At 36.5% G+C, this 17,186-nt stretch overlaps 2 protein-coding genes across 5 annotated transcripts in view; one reads left to right on the top strand and one right to left on the bottom strand.

The window, feature by feature from the left end:
* The window catches only part of LOC123680738 (protein prickle-like), a 348,884-nt gene extending 343,427 nt beyond the window's left edge, over positions 1-5,457 (top strand). For all 3 annotated transcript variants that reach the window (XM_045618797.1, XM_045618805.1, XM_045618790.1), the window contains 4 exons: positions 1,769-2,039; positions 2,169-2,411; positions 2,638-2,841; positions 3,608-5,457. In XM_045618797.1, coding sequence (XP_045474753.1) covers positions 1,806-2,039; positions 2,169-2,411; positions 2,638-2,841; positions 3,608-5,122 — 2,196 coding nt within the window. In that variant the 5' untranslated portion in view covers positions 1,769-1,805 and the 3' untranslated portion in view covers positions 5,123-5,457. The remainder of the gene's footprint in view (positions 1-1,768; positions 2,040-2,168; positions 2,412-2,637; positions 2,842-3,607) is intronic.
* LOC123680788 (neprilysin-2-like) lies at positions 5,455-16,740 on the bottom strand. Of its 2 annotated transcripts, none has more exons than XM_045618871.1 (10): positions 16,546-16,740; positions 16,366-16,484; positions 13,488-13,972; positions 12,994-13,152; positions 11,308-11,507; positions 10,700-10,834; positions 6,993-7,239; positions 6,566-6,734; positions 6,268-6,509; positions 5,455-5,940 (listed from the first exon to the last, which is right to left on the bottom strand). In XM_045618871.1, exons 1-10 carry the CDS (start codon positions 16,563-16,565, stop codon positions 5,602-5,604), a joined length of 2,115 nt encoding a protein of 704 aa, XP_045474827.1. In that variant the 5' UTR covers positions 16,566-16,740; the 3' UTR covers positions 5,455-5,601. The 2 variants fall into 2 exon arrangements, with proteins under 2 accessions (XP_045474827.1, XP_045474837.1); XM_045618881.1 differs by having other exon boundaries at positions 13,488-13,977; positions 16,371-16,484; positions 16,546-16,699.
* Between the last annotated feature and the right edge of the window lie 446 nt (positions 16,741-17,186).

Below are 17,186 nucleotides of genomic sequence, written 5' to 3'. Positions count from 1 at the left end.
GTATCTATCTCCCCTCATAATATGTCCCAGGTATTCTAGTTTGCGCTTTTTAATAGTCAGTACGAATTCTTTCTCTTTCTGCATCCTCAGCAAGATCTCCACATTCGTTACTTTCAGCTTTCATAAAATGATGAAGATCTGGGCGTAGTGGGCTCTTGGACTAGAAGTGTTACTGCTAATTTCCAATATTCTCTATACTCAAGATTAATCATCTTGATACGTCTAAATATATAGACGAAACGTTGGCTTAGTCCAAATTGGTCAACTTGTCCATTTGGTTTCAAACTGGATTCAAAATTCAATGTCTATCTCCACACCAAAACCATGGAAAAGTGATGCATATTATCATAAAACATTACCCGATATTTCCGTTACTGAATCGGATTTGGTTAGGTTGAAATTAAGTTTGTATCATGTAAAATAATCACTTGAATGTTCATGCCAAATTTCAAGAGAATCTAAATAAATCATCTCATCAGGGTACAATAGGCGTGCGAATGGTTTAATTTAGTTCTGATACTCAATTTTGCATCGTTCTCAAAATGTATTCATTCTAAAACGTGAACCTTCAAATTTCGCCTTCTTGGCAGAATTGATAAGGTTTGATAATTTAATGAATGGATATAGTAGATTTACGTCTATTTTTTGTGACATGAGATCCTTCATTTCCCTACGAATTAATATTTTCCTCGTGAATCAATCATTATTATAGGATTTGGAAAACATCCAAGAATGCTCGATTTCCGTCAGATAAATCTAAGAGCAATCAATTTCCTCCACTATTACGAAACCAGAAAAAACACATAATCTTACATCTGTACATTGTCAAAAACGTATGTGTATTTCGAAATTAGAGCTGGATAGATCAATTACAAATTTCCAACCCGATCTAAGAGAATGCAAAATACACTATGCTTTCATTGGACTGAAGCCAGTTATTCCTAATTTTATCAACAATCTAAAGAAAGATCTTGAAATACTTTCGTAGACAATCCAATCATCAGTCATCTGATACTTAAATACTCCCAATCACTTCGTATTTATGGATGATTTTGAAGTTTCTCCATAAATTTCCTTTTGCTCCAAGTGAACCTAAAAAAAGATCATCAATTGCGTAGAAATATGTCTACCGAATTAGATCAATTCTTCAGCAATAAGTCAGTCCATTTGAAAAATAAATTCCTATCGAACCTTTTAATGATTTCGGGATTTCCGCAGGGAAATGTTCTTGGCCCTCAAATAAACAACTTTGCGAATATTTAGGTTATTAATTTGTTTCCCTTCAGAACCACCTAAATTTTTTTATGATACGTATATGAAGGGAATCTTCAAGACTTGTATTTTTTTGCAAGAGCTCAGAGGCTGACTACTCACTTAAAGAGTTCAAAAACGATCTTTTTTAGGCATTGTAACACAGTTCCATTAGCAAAGTACCATGCAAGTGAACGTGACATCACACTTTGGGTAATATTGAATTGGTTACTCAGTCTTGTGTTCGACCAGACTGAAGCATGTCATGTGCTCTGCTAACATGTTCCTCAGATGAAACTTGACAAGGCCCAATGAAAATTCGATTTTTTTATTGCATAGAACTTATTGAAAACGAAATATAGGCACATATGAATAATCGTTATGTGCGTAATTGAAAGAACTATTCAGATGTTACGCAAAATATACATCCTTCACTTTTGACGAGCAGTTTACTATTTTGTATAGAATCTTCTCACTCTGTAGGAGATATTTTATTGAAGATTGCATTTTTTTCTAGGACGGTATGCCGTAACTATCCCTGGTCAGATAACGGCATGTCAGCACATGAGACAGGGCAATTGGGGGGCCCTATATCTTCTCCAGCTCTTTCATCTCCCGGGGGTGTTAGCAAGCACTCCACAATGGACCCTACGGACAGATTTCTGGGTAAAGGATCGCCATTTTCACCGTCATCTGGAGATCCACAGAGGCACTCCCAGAGTGACGATGATTCTGGTTGTGCTCTGGAAGAGTACACTTGGGTACCACCAGGACTTAGGCCAGATCAGGTAGGTTTATCAACAAATAGGAACTTTACTTTTCACATATTTAACACACTGCTTGTCAATGTAATGTAAGGTTATCTTCCACTAACAAAGTTATCGTGCACGTTGAACAAAATCATGAATCTCTTCCAGGTCCACTTGTACTTCAGTGCTCTTCCAGAAGACAAAGTACCATACGTGAATTCCGTTGGTGAGAGATACAGGGTGCGACAACTTCTCCAGCAGCTTCCACCACATGACAACGAGGTTCGCTATTGCCACGCTCTCAGTGATGAGGAGAGGAAGGAATTGAGGCTCTTTTCTGCTCAAAGGAAGAGGGAAGCTCTCGGTAGAGGTTCTGTGAGGCAGCCTCCAACATCTATGCAATGTGATGGGGTGAGTAAAATTTGTTTATGTGAGCTTTAACATGAAACAAGTTTTTTTGGTGAAATAAATTTAAATTTCTAAACGTTTTTGATGCGTGTTTTCCGCACAAAACATAAATAACATAGGAAAAGTCAAAAATGAATACGCAGTGTTGCCATCATAACCATTTCGAATTTATATCGAAGATTTCATCAAATTTTTCTTCTTTTATTTTAAATATACATTTTTGTTGCAGTGTGACGAAACAGTCTCTGCAGGAGATATATGCGTATTTGCGTCACGTGCAGGACCAAATACCTGCTGGCATCCGGCTTGCTTCACCTGCTACGTCTGTAACGAGCTTCTGGTAGATCTGATCTATTTCTACAAAGAGGGAAGACTGTACTGCGGACGTCATCATGCCGAGACCATCAAACCCAGATGTTCTGCTTGTGACGAGGTAAATATTCTACCTATTTTGGACATAATTTTCCGTTATTTGAACCCCAGTGGGCGTTAAAGTCAATCGTATGCCTGACTGGGCGTTAAATTGTACTTTATCGCCCAGGTGTTAAACTCAATTTTGTTGATTAGACGTCAAAGTGTACTTTAGCGCCCAGATGTTGAAATTCACCAGGGTGTTGAAAATTACTTTGAAACGTACTCTACCGCCCGGGCGTTAAAATTTATTTTCTCTAATTCTGTGGTTATTCCATTCATTCTTCCACATCTTGTAGAACAAAATCGTGCGAGAATATATCAGAAACGCACAGTTTTCATGGTTATATTTCATTATTATGTGTTGGTACTCCGAACTTTCCGCCACGGCTTTATCTGTCAATTCATCAATTTGCCTTAAGTGATCAGTTCTGCCAACCAACATTTTTCAATGTAAAAATAACTAAATGATTTTTATGGAAATATTTCATTGATTTCAATAAAAATGCAATGAATTAGAGAAAATAATGTATAATACTCGTACAGAAGGTTCGTTCTATCACTCGTTCTTTCAAAAACTCGCCACTTCGTGGCTCGTTTTTGAATTTTGAACTCGTGGAAGAATATCAATGCCTTCTGCACTTGTATTATAAATAACTGTTATAGCCTGGGCACTAGTATATTTTCGTATATTTTTCCACTCAGTCAAACGTATAAGTAGAGTGCAAAGCACCATATAATGTAGTTTGTTAAATTGAATCAATGTGAGTAAACATTCTTAATTTCAGATCATCCTTGCCGATGAATGTACGGAAGCAGAAGGCCGCGCATGGCACATGAAGCATTTTGCCTGTTCCGAATGCGAGCGTCAACTGGGCGGACAGCGATACATAATGAGAGAAGGACGTCCATACTGCCTCCACTGCTTCGACGCCATGTTCGCCGAGTACTGCGACTCCTGCGGCGAACCCATAGGAGTAGACCAGGGCCAGATGAGCCACGAGGGCCAACACTGGCACGCCACCGAAAACTGTTTCTGTTGCCACACCTGCCATTCATCCCTCCTAGGACGTTCCTTCCTTCCCAGGAGAGGTGCCATATATTGCTCGATCGCCTGCAGCAAAGGGGAACCCCCGACGCCTTCGGACAGTTCCGGTCCTGGAAGTCGGATAGCCAGACCGACCAATAAGGGCAAACCACGGTCTTCGTCTCCTAGCGACTCTCACACTCCGCCACCATCACCCAGTACAAAAGCCAACAATACTAATTCCTCCACCATATCTTCGCCGTCATCGCCGCCCAGACACCCGGGTTCGATGTCTCTAGGGAAATTATCGTTGCCGGTTAGGTCGCCGAAGATGGGTCGACGTGCCTTGCAGAGATCGCCGAAACCTTGTTCTAACCCGGCTACGCCAACACCTTCTGATGGTAGCCAGACTGGTCAGCAAGACCAGGTTTTCTTAAACGAGGATTCCAGGCTTCAAAACCATCAAACAGGTCAGCAGAGTCCCGTTGGTGGTAGAGGATTGGATAGAGCGTTGTTGGAAAGGAACTTGGAACGTTTGTTAACCGACAGGAATCCTTCTTCTCAAGACTTGGAGAAGCTACTTCATTCCAGAGACAGAAGCAGGGAGCCTCTTCATCTCGCCGATTTGAGTCTAGATGATTGGTCTCCAAATATACGCTCTGACAATAACACAGATATCAGCCAGAATGATAGTAAATTGGATACGAATTCAACGGAATACTTGCCAGAGTTGGAAACTCCAAGTGATAATGTCCAACCCCATGCTTCGTCAATGCCAGAACTTGCCGCTTCTGCTGGTGGTGCAGGACAAGATCAACCAACCACGCCAGGATCTCCAAGCAAACGCGATAAGACTGCACTGAGTGTTAGATTTCTCGGAGATAACGATGCTTTCGAATGTGATGAAGCAGACGCGGCTACTGTTGAAGCTTCCAATCGACTGCCAAGAAGTAGAAGCTATTCAGGTCGCTCTAAATACATAGACACGTTGAATCGAAAGACGAAGTCTAAAAGACCTACAAATCTCCCACAGTTGCCTTCCACAAAAAGACACGATGATGATGACAACAGGAGTTATTGTTCGACGTGTTCATCCAGTTCTTCCAGTGACGACCTCGACTATCAGTTACCTCCAAGAAGAGCTTATGGAGGCGTCAGGATATCATACGTGCCCAATGACGCCCTAGCTTGTGCTAGACGTAGACAAGCCTCCAGCCAATCCCAAGGAAAGAAGACCGGTTTGGACGACAAAGATAAGAACTGCATCATATCATGATTGTTCCTGTTATTGAAGCGAACAATGCCTTCCACTTCATTCAGTTGCCAAAAATATGTAAAGAAGAAAGTATTCAGGGTATCTAGAGATAGAACTGACACAAATTTATAAACTCTAATATTTATATAACTACTTACACAATGTACACTGATCTTTATATGTATATGTATTTTAGTGAATAGATATTCGAATTTTGTAAATAATTTATTTGTACTTTTATAAATATATTGTTGGAAATTACTGTTACTATACTAGTTGAATAACAAGAGGATATTCGTAGAGATTGTATGAACCATGTAAATTATGTAAATGATGGAAATAAAAAGTATAAGTCATTTAGTTTCTTTTAATCAGCAAATACACGAAAATAGAGTATACATTTTTTTTATCCACAGATAAAATATTGAATCGTAGATCTACAGAAATGAACAACATCAATATCGTAAAAATACAACAATTAAAATACAAAATATCACGTTTCAAAATATTCTACATTTTTTCTTAGGGTTCATGAAAGAACCCTCAGGACACTTGAAATCTTTGGCAAAATATAATGAATTTCTGGCACCTGCTTGAACCCTAAAACCGGGTATGGCATGTTCATCCTCCTCTTCGTAATCTATGTCGCTATCATCTAATTTTCTGAAGCACAGCCACGTTCCTGTTTGTATCCAGAATATCTGTTCGGGAGTAAGAGGAACACCCGGTATTCTTTGCTCAGGGCCATATTTCTCGACGTATTTCAGGTAAGCTTCGTATGCCACATCGATACCAACGAAATCTGAGACGTTTTCGTCTAAAGTTAACGTACCATTCAACTGAAAAATCATTAAAATTCACTAGAGAGGAAGATTTCCTTTGTGGTAATTGAACAAAAGATATCAGATAAGGGAAAGAAAGGATATTTTAAGAAGAATAGCTCGAAAGGTGAGTAAAGAATATTGTTTTATCAATACACGAAACTAATTTCAATCCATTCTTCAAACAACTACATGTAGAGCGCCATAGCGTCCAATATATGGTTCTAGACTTAATTCTGTTCCGAAATTTCGATGCGCACCTATTGAACCTTGGTATTAACAAGAAAAAAGTAGAATGACAAAGTCAGGCTCTTTTTGAGTGTCATAGTTTCATCTCATACTTACCCTATATCTAAAAGGAATTTTCTCGTATCTCTCAATAACACATTTCACTTTCTTATCGTAGGCATCGGCTGTTGCATTGGTCCACCAATCCTTCATACCATCATTCGTAGCAATCATTCTTCCAGATTTCTCAAATCCATGCATTATTTCGTGTCCTATGATTCGTCCTATCGAACCGTAGTTCATAAAAGCTGGTTTACGGTAATCATAGAATATCGAACTTAGAATAGGTGCTGGAAGTACTGAAAGAAATAGAAACATTACCAACTGCTCAAGTTCAACCATAGGAGATTCTTACTCATGGCGTTGATAGGAGACACAAAGAAAGCGTTGACTTTTAGCATGTTATCGAAAAATCCTGGATAATCATCGTCTTCGTCTTGATAGACCGTTCTGAAGAAATGATCAGTTTCACTCATTCTCCTTTCACGAGACATGTTGAAAATGTTATCAGATGTGAAATTCAGCTGAAAAAGTTTAATCATTTAGGGGTCTAATCGATAAGCCGAACAATTTCAGTCTTGTTGTGAATTAAACTGATAGAAAATGTAATGGACTGATCAAAGAAATATTTTGAAATAGATTTTCAATTCTATTTATGATTATACATAGAGCATTTGAGCAATCGTGCATACATACACCAATTGGACCCTTGTATATACCTATATTCAGTTATGTGGTCTCCAATGGTGCAATTAGCGTATTTTATTTTTTTCCACTCTTACCTCACCAAGTCCAGCAAGTTTATCGAAAAAATCTGGCTCGTACATTTCATCATCTCCTCCAATCATGGTTTGAATATGTTCAGTTTTTGCCAAAGCTAGCTTCTTGGTTTCATCGTCCATCCAATCACTTGCCTCTACATGTTTCTTGAATACCTCTTTCATAAAATCGATCATTTCGTTCAAATTGTCTCTAACGACTTTTGGTGTCTTCTTCCGAACGTACACTGTTTCTTTCACGTATTTGAACCTACAAAAATCAAGAATATTATGAAGGAACCTCAAATTTTATGGATTTTGTTGTTATCTGCTGAATTATAAAACTTCCAGTAGACGAGATTCATCCATGTTTCAATTTGCTACATGCGGTAACGTTAAATAACAAAAATGTCATCGCATTACAGGGACTTAATAAATTATTGTAACATCATAGTAATCTTCGAAAAATTTCAGTTTAACCCTACACTCAATAAGTTCCGAGCCTTATCAGTTAAATAAATTTGTAGTGTCTCAGTTTGCTCTCAGATGGCCCTATGGATTTTCGGACCACACATATTTTGGCCCCGTAGGATTTATAGGGGTCATAGCGTTGCAACAGAGTCACCTCTCCACGATGGTGTAAGAGGGTGTGTCCTAGGCAGAGATCGCTGGATTGCCTAAATGAAGAGTCCACCAGCAATATCGGGACAAAACACAAACCCATGGGAGAGGGCGCACCTAGTAACTTGGCTCGAGAAAGACTCGCCAATGATTTTATTCGCAACATAGTACCTTCAAGAGTGATATATGTAGTCCAACGCTTCGCAAAGATTCGTGTTCGCTTTCGAAATACGCCAAATGTTTTTTCCCGGATCATTTTTCTGAGATCTACAATGAGCCAGTAATCATCTGGACAATAACCTGGGTGGTCGAGCAGTTGAAAGCGCAATTAGTTCATTATGACCATTCTTTTCTATAGATTTGTGTAAAGTATTAGGTGTAGTGAAAAGAAACCCATTATTTTTCCAATAGATGGCTTTAATTAGATATCTGTATTTCGCGTTGTCGGGTTCCACTAGATGGCGTTAGAAAGATGAGATTTTATACTACAAGAACTTTTGTGACAGTTTTGTGATTAAATAACTCAGTTTCGTTTGAGCGTGCGTCAAAGATGGACACTAGCTAAGAACAAATACGCTATATTTTATAGTTTTGCTTCGCTAAAGACCAAAATGCAAGCCAGCCGGCTGAAAATGTAAATAGTGTTTATGGTCCTGATACTGTAACTGCCAATCACGCGCAATTTCGGTTTCGTCGATTCCGTTCCGATAATTTCGATGTCAAAAATGAACCACGCACTGGAAGGCCAATTGTTGAAAATGTCGATAAAAGCATGGACATTGTCGAATTCGCCAGTCAGGTAAGCACTGTTTCGATTACCCAAGAGCTCAAATTGCATAAAAACCCGTTTGGAACCATTTACATAAGGGTAGTCCCAAGAAGAAGTTCGATGTATGGGTACCACACGACTTTCCGCAAAAATCTTCATGGAACGAATTTCCATCTGATAATCACTGCTGAATCGCACCAAAATCGATCCATTTTTGAAGCGGTTGGTGACTGGTGATGAAAAGTGGATCACTTATTACGACAACGTCAAGCGAAAACGGTCGTGGTCGAAACGCGGTGAGTCGAAGGAAAATGTGGCCAAGCTAGGATTGACGGCCAGGAAGGTTTTGCTGTATGTTTGGTAGGATTGGCAGGGAATTATCTACTATGAGATACGTCCCTACGGCACAACTGTTAACTCGGAACTGTACTGTCAACAACGCCAGGCCACATCGATAGTGACTCGCCAGAAGCTCCGGGAGCTTGGTTGGGAGGTTCTTATGCATCCTCCTTATAGTTCGGACCTAACACCAAGTGATTACTAAATGTTCCTGTCAATGGCGAACTATTTTGCTGGTGAAAAATTTGCTTCAAAAGAGGTTTGTGAAAATCGACTGAATCAATTTTTTGCCAATAGGGACGAGGACTCTAGGAAAGAGGCATAATGATATTACCTTCAAAATAGCAATTATTTATCGAACAAAACCTGAATCGGATCATTCTGACATTAAGCCTTATTTTTCATGCAAAAACAGTGCATTTTTTTTTTACACCAACATTGTCTTGATGAAAGAGAATATCATCCTTCGCATTTTTGGGCGTTTTTTTTAATTTCCGCACTCAATCGGGCCAATACTGTTATGTAATATTTACTGTTGATGGTTTTGACAAAGAGCCAAATAATTGACAATACTTGGCCATCAACTTTTTGAGATTTCTCTCCTTTAGACTTCTGGCTATATGGTTACTCAAATACTCAAAATCATGTTTTGTCGCAAGAAAACATTGAACCTTCATACCTTGAAATATTTTTGTCACACCCTTTATAGACTTTCCGGTGAGTATTGAATTGTCTTTCCTTAATTTGCAAATTGATTAGAATTAATTTTTCCTTGATGCAATTGTAATATCCCCGTTGATATGTTTATTTATCTTTATAAAATTTAACTTTTCCTGACTTCATATGATTATCATTGATAACTTCAAATTAAACTGGCATAATAATGTTTTCTAAAATCCAATGACAATGTGACAAATAAACGAAAATGGAAAATTTTGTTATCATAGTGATATCGATTTCAATGTTGAATTGAAAGGAAATAATAAAAGACGAATCAGTCATCACTGTCGCCAATACTGGAAAATAACCTTGCACAACTTGATATAATCATTAATAAGAATTCCTAATTACCCGGATGCGCACTGCGAAACATAGCAAGAAACTTATTTTGGCTTCATTATCTACACTGAGACGAATTTCCAAGGTCAAATAGGCGACCACACATTTTAGTGCACATTTCAACGAGTTAATAATAATAATAATAATAATCCTTTATTGATCTCATAAGACATACAGTTATGTGTGAGATAAGTCACAAAAAAAAGAAAAAGTTAACATAAATAATTATCTAATGTATCGTTTAAAAATTCACCAACAGTATAATAACAATTTCTCAACAATAACACTGGCCTTGAATTCTCTAAGATTCAGAGACGTAATATGGGAAGGTAAATGATTGAACAATTTTATGCCCTGATATGTGGGCGACATTTCAAATTTTGCTGTTCTGTGTTTTGGCACAAACAGCACTCCCCCACTTGTTGTATGGTAATTATGAAAGCTTGATAATTTTGTGATGCTATTCTCTTTTTCCTTAATATATAATAAGGTTTTAAGAATGAAAATACAAGACAGCGTGAGAATACTATTTTGTGAAAAAACTGGTCTACAAGACGTCCTTGGTGTTATATCAAATATCATGCGCAGAATCCGCTTTTGAATAATAAAGACCCTACTAACCTCTGAAGAATTTCCCCAAAGTAGGATGTTGTAAGATATATGGCTATATACTAAGCTGTAATAAATATTGATCAACGATGGCATGGGAAACAAGTGTCTTACTCTACTTATAGCGAAAAATGAACTTTTCAATTTACCGCAGACCAAATCAATGTGACTGAACCATCTTAAACCTTCATCCAGAAAAATTCCAAGAAATTTAACACATTCTTTAGATGTGGTTACAGTATCTAGATGGTGAAGAACGAGTTTCTTACTATATTTACCCAATGAAAAATGAATACATTCAGTCTTCCCGATATTAATTACAATTAATGTTTACCTTTCATCGGCATCTTTGAAACATATCTCAAATCTAGATGGTGTTTCATAAGTAACTTGTCCATAGGTCTCTCTTATGCTCAAATAGTTATATGTCTGATGAAGTATACTCCATATGAAATAATTCGCGATTGCTCTGAAAGAAAGGCAAAATAAAAATTCGACAAAAGCACTGACCTAGTGTCAGGAGCTTTTGAGCGCTCGTTCATTCCTATTGGAGACCACAGAAAAGTTGTATGAATTATGATACAAACTAAATTTCTACCTGGTGTGATTTGTTGTTACCTGAATATTGGAAATTATTTCTGGTTAAGCGATCAACGTGAAATTTTACATAAAGCTCGAAATTGTGTTTATACAGGATATAGCAGTTTTTTCAAAACTGAATAAAACCCTTCATCAGAAAATTTTCATTCGTTTTTTATAATAAAGGCACATATCTAAAATTTTGTTTTACTTAGTTTTTGAAGAGTAAATCAGAACATCTGCTCGAAAATTAAGACTCAACAACTCAAAATTCTAAAACTACAGAGAACCTGACGAGAAATGATAAAGCAGAGAACGAGTGCTCAAAAACTGTAATTGAAGTATGAAAAGAGTCATGTTTACCTTGGAGGCGTTTTATTCAAGAGTTGATCCAACTCCTCACAATATTGATCAATTTCACCATAGGTAACCGAAGAGTTGCTATTGAAAGTTTCGTTCATATCACCTGCCAATGAATTTAATAATTTCAGCCATGGTACCGAAGGACATGCCTTTAGTAGGTCTTCCAATGTTTTAACTGAAGAATCTTCACCCAGGTTAAGCTACAAAACAAAGAACAAATCTAGAAAACGAACTCTCTTATCAGACCTGTCAACTGTAGATTTAAAAGAATCTTGTTACGAAAAAGTTACTTTTTGAGACCTCTCAGAGGCTAACATAAGTTAGGAAACCCGATTTTGATATATGTAAGCTATGTTACTGTCATTGCCACTTGAACCGCACAAAATTTTTTCAACCCAACAGTGAATGTATCTGAGTTACTTCTTTAGACGATGGATAAGATACATTTTCAGTTATTTTTTAAGCAAGTTTTATTAACTATTAGGTAACATGTAAAGTATCTAAGATACTTTTCGACATTCAACGCACTTTCCTAAGTTACAACATATAGTTCTTTTTGAAAAGTATCTGAGATACTATATTTTGTGACATAAAACATGCTACACCAAGAAGTCTTTGAAATTTTTTGCTCAAACTTGATAGAAATGTTTAACGAGTTAAAGGCAGTAATTGATCAAAATTTAAAAGAAATCAAACATTTTTTATCACTCCTATTAGTTAGACACTCCTCACCCTTCTTGGCGTAGATTCCTCCAGATGATCGATTTCTTCCTGAGGTATTGCATATCTGGCAATATGTAAATCATGCCAGGGAGCTTCTAGTGTTTGTAGAGGAAAGGGTACAGTCTTCTACCCTTCAATGTCGGGTGATTTGGATATCCACAGCTAGATATTGACGTTAGCCAATACCAAGCGCTCCATAGATTGCCTTGCAATAAGGGGACTAGTATTATCCTTTCAAAAAATCGGGTCTTCCAGCCCCTGAAGAGATGTAAGGATATGGGGTGCTAACCTTTCGCCAACATATAGGTGAGCATTCATATTGCCTCAGATGAATATCAACTGAGACCTGCTTGCATGAACAATAGCACACCATAACATAACGCCTAGAGTATGGTGCACATTGGAACGTTCTCCAAGTCTACGTTTCACCATCATGCAGAATCTGGATTCGTCACTGAAGACCACACTATGCCAATTCGCGTTAAAACCCAGTTTCAAGGTACGCCACTCCAAACATTGCTGTCGATGACGAGCAGTCAGCAGAATCAGAAGCTTTGTTCGATAAAACTTTAAGCCAAAACTGTAATTCTACGGTAATTTTTCTGAATCCAATCTACCACTCTCGGGTTCAGTCAGTTGTCAATAACATTCATGTTGTCGCACTCTAAGCTGCACAATCGCATCCTCAAAACACAAAAAATAACACAAACACAAAAGAATTGAAACCAAAAACAAATCAACTTAATATTTCAAAAAATATACCAGATAACTTCGATTGTAATAGCAATTAAGTTCAATTTTAGATAACTACTAGATTATTTTGAAGGAAATTTCAATCTAAAACCTTTAACTAGTTGAACATATCTGCCAAGTTTGGTCGAAAAATAATTACAACTACGTATGTAAATTGATAATTTGGAATAAAAGCAATATATTCACGTAAAGTAATCAACAAATAATTACTGATCTGATTTTTTCTTTGAACGAAACAACTTCGTAGTTCTGTTTCGTGATTTCTCCACCTTGATCGGTAACGTTTAAAGCTTCCATTACTTCTGTCATTATTCTGTTGTATCTTGCTTCAGAAAGGTATACACCGGATCCTTTAGATACACCAGCTACCTAGAAAGATGAAATCTATTCAAATCAAGAGGGTCATAAGTGAGAATATAGAACTGGCAGAATTTTTAGGAGAGGGGTTAACAACGAGTAAAGGTACTGTCATCGAAGGTGAGTAACGATAGACCAGTATCGTATAATCCAACACAACGATGACAACCAAATGAAAACAGAGAGTATTTGATTTAAAGCCAGCAGTAGACTGTAGCATAAGACCATATCTACCAATGGGACACCTGGCGTCCAAAAACCTAAGCTAACGCACAAGTTGTGAAGGTTGACCTATTTTGGAAGTCAGGATGACACATTGATTGTTATTGATTATCAGACATACTTACTTTCAAAATGGTGTTACCAGCTGCAGTTGTAACTCTCTCAAATGTAAAAAACCCGTAAATTGGAAGACCCAGCTTTGTAGCTTTTATATGCCAGTCCACCCAATTGAATTTCGGGACATCCCAAGCGCCCCCCTTCATGAGAGGCCAGCCTCCTAGTTCTTCAACGGCCTCCAAGAATGCTTTACTCTCATCTGCGTCAATCTTTTTTTCATCCATGCATTGCTGGTAGAACTGCTTCAGCAGGACGAGTGCATGTGGATTTTTGTGCCCGATTGGATCAACTATTATTGCTTTCAGCTCATTTTTGAGATCATCGGTGACGGTAACCAGTGGCGTGGTTTCTTGTTTTTTAACGGCGTTCTTTGAGAAGGATCCACAAGTGAATTTGTAGAAGTCCTGGCAAGGATTCGCCTTGAAATCGGCGTAGTCTAGGATTTCCGATGATGCCTTGACGCAGTGTTTGGTCGTGCATATTTCTCCTGTATCTAAAATGAAAAAAAAATGCAAATTTCCCTCTTAGTCGCCAATGCTGATATTCAATCATTATTTTGTATGTTGTATTAATCAATGTTCATTTATTTTGATCTTATTATAATTTCATGAATTGGACTTCAGTCAAGTGCCCTAGAACCTTGGACATGAAACTATTTTTCAAAAAATTCGATTCTAGAATTTTTTATTGATTTATTATTCAAGAGGAAGATATGTTTTCCTCATTATAATAATCCGTACGCCTCTGGCCGCCAATGTTTGAATAGTGACTAGGTTAATGTTGTATCCGTCGTCTTGACCTTGCTTGTCCAATTTTTAATTGTTTCTATTGTTATTAATAGAGTTTGATTTGAGTTCCGCATATTAAAAAAAGATTAAAATTTCTGTTTACCACGAACAGCCTAGTCATCTTAAGTTGTGAATTAAGTAGTTGTAAATGTTCAAATATTCATAAAACTAAACATTCTGAAGCTATGTTCAGAAATTTAAGCTGAAATACCTATAATCTATTCAGTAATTATATTCGGTATCATTGTAGAGTGTTTTAAAATGGAATGATGATTCTTGAGGTTTGATTTCTTGATTCCTAACTTTCAAATTTCATAGATTAGGTTCTCTAGGAGGATCCAAATAAAGTTTTCTACTTTCATCTTTCAGACGTTTTAGGATGTATGGATTTTTTATTCGATTATCATTCCATCTACACTCTAATATGATACCGAATATCATTGTAGAGTATTTTAAAACACTCTACACTGTTTTTAAACACTCTACAATGATACCGAATATCATTGCAAAGTGTTTTAAGATGGAATGATTCTTGTAGGTTCGATTTCTTGATTCCTTACTTTCAAATTTCATAGATTGGGTTCCCGGGCTAGGCGAGGATCCAAATAAAGTTATTTTACTTTAATCCTTCAGACGTATTAGGATGTATGGATGTTTTATTCGATTTTCGTATTCTTATCTTTTTAAAATGTGAAATAAGAACAAGACATAGTCACCTTCAAGAGAGATATGTACTCCAACTATGGCCGCCGCCAGGAGCAGCATACCGGACATTTTGCCGGGGCGCCAAATTGCAGAGGCACATCATCAATTAACAAAACAAGACATAATTTTTGACACAAAAATGTTTTCTCAGTGATACCACACTTCGTAGTCAAATTAAAAGATTGTCAAGTTCCAATTTTATTGAAGATATCGAATAGGCGCTCTAAATTAGGTAGGTACTGAAATGCACTTTACGCCGTCGTCTTTTTACTATAGAGCGTCCTACCTTTGAACAATTAAGGGGAGTTTTCGATGAAATCGACAATAAATTTGTCAAGGTGATTTTGAGTTCAATAAGCGCTGAAATTTTCAATTTTTTTTTCGACACAGTACCATTAGAGCTACATTATCAAACTCTTTGGAAATACGCAGATTGTAACAAAAAAGTGTGAATGAACATATTTTTTCTTATTAGTTTCACTTATATCACATTATAAACTCAAATAATTATAAAACTTCCAACCTATCTACACTTCCATAGGCAAGAGTTTTTAATTTCAAATTATTCTAATCAAATTGAAATTGATTAATTGATATGCATCGTTGATCCTTTGCATTATATGTGTCTAATAATAGTACGTGTACAAACTACTAACTGGGAATCTATTTCCAACTGGCCTCGGTAAACTTATCCTTCGCATGCATGTAATTTTTCCGTCAACACTAAAAAATTCACAGTTGCAAATTTCACCATCTACAAATGTTATATTATCAATAAATTGAAAAAAGTTATTTTTTAGGCTCAACTTCCATCAAAATATAACAGGAAAAATTACATCTTGGTACGTTCTTTTTTTTAATTAAAAAAGTTACTAATTTCGTTATAGACATTTCATCTTATTATTAACAATATACAAATTTCAGATCATCGTTCAAAATTTCGTTATGAAATAGGTAACAAAATATTTCAAAATTTGATTCACTGGTTTTCGAAATTTGAAATTGATAGTTCAGGTGCTCAGTACATAGTACATCCAATTTGAATACAAAAATTTCCGAAGAAAAAAATTCTAGAGGAATTTTCTGGTCAACTCTATTGTTTGATTTTTTGGCCAATTTCGAAATACTATAAGAGCTATAGGGATATGAAATTTTGTTTGAATATCAATTGCTATACGTTCTTGGTAATTTGATCTTGATCTAGGCCTGAAAAGCGAAAATTCGAAACTGAAACTGTTTCAAAGTTATGAAATGAATATTGAATGATTGTTATGTATTCCCGTTGCACAAAAAAACCGAATTAAAAAATGAAAATAATTGAATTAAAATAATCATTCAAAAATTCTAAAAGATCAAACAGCTTAATTTCCTCAATTGAAAAAGTTTCACTCACCAGGTTCTTTCGTGAGATACAAAATCAAAAACAACACAGTCAAAATGCACAATATCACACAGCAAGGAATTAATAGTTTTTCTAATTTCGTTTTCCTTTTCCAACAGCCACTCGAACGACTGAAACAAAAAGGAAATTAAGCCAAATAAGAAGGAAAAAATCTATGGTAAACTTTCTTACTTTTGCCTTGGCTCTAGCATTTCCACAGTTGAAATGCAATGGATTATTTGAACAGTGTTTGTTTTTGACGATGATGCAGAATATAGTTCGCTGTTCACATCGTGCGTGCTCAATTGCGGTACACAGGTGGTCAGGAATTGGATATGTTAGTGAATATCAAACTAAGAATGATACAAGGTGAAGCATTTTAAAAGATCCACCCAAATAAGACCTTGGGAAGAGTCTGGATCAAAAATTGGATCAAAAATTTCTTAGTCTTCAAGGGGTATCCAATGCAGACATTCGAAGTGACCTTGAATTTGATTTCAAGGTCATTTCAAGGTCAAGTAGTTTTCTAAAAGAGAATTTACCTTTTTATCTGTAGAATCAAATTTGTCGCTTTTGTTTTTGTGGTAATTGAATAGCTGTGTGGATGATATGTAGTGTGTTATGCTTAGAATGTGCAAACCTTCTACAAACGAACTAACAGGCCAATTGAAAAGTCCCCGGTCTACCATAGTAAAACACATTTTTTTGGTCAAATTCGAATTTATTATTCAACATGTTCATTCAGAGTGTTTTTTCTGTATATTTGAAGAAATCATACTTGAGAATAGGGGTGTTTTCAAAGGCAAATATTATAAATATTAGGTTCCATAAAA

This window comes from Harmonia axyridis, chromosome 1 (genome assembly GCF_914767665.1).
Source record: "Harmonia axyridis chromosome 1, icHarAxyr1.1, whole genome shotgun sequence".
NCBI classification, from domain to species: Eukaryota; Metazoa; Arthropoda; class Insecta; order Coleoptera; family Coccinellidae; genus Harmonia; species Harmonia axyridis.
Note: the sequence above shows the minus strand (reverse complement) of the source record. Positions and strands in the feature narration are given on the sequence as shown.

Excerpts from the sequence above, each read along its gene's own strand:
- LOC123680788 (XM_045618871.1), bottom strand. The coding sequence starts at position 16,565 with ATGCTAGAGCCAAGGCAAAA. Across the intron at positions 13,153-13,487 it reads CTGGTAACACCATTTTGAAA|GTAGCTGGTGTATCTAAAGG; the intron begins GTAAGTATGTCT and ends TCATCTTTCTAG. Across the intron at positions 6,735-6,992 it reads AACTTGCTGGACTTGGTGAG|CTGAATTTCACATCTGATAA; the intron begins GTAAGAGTGGAA and ends AAACTTTTTCAG.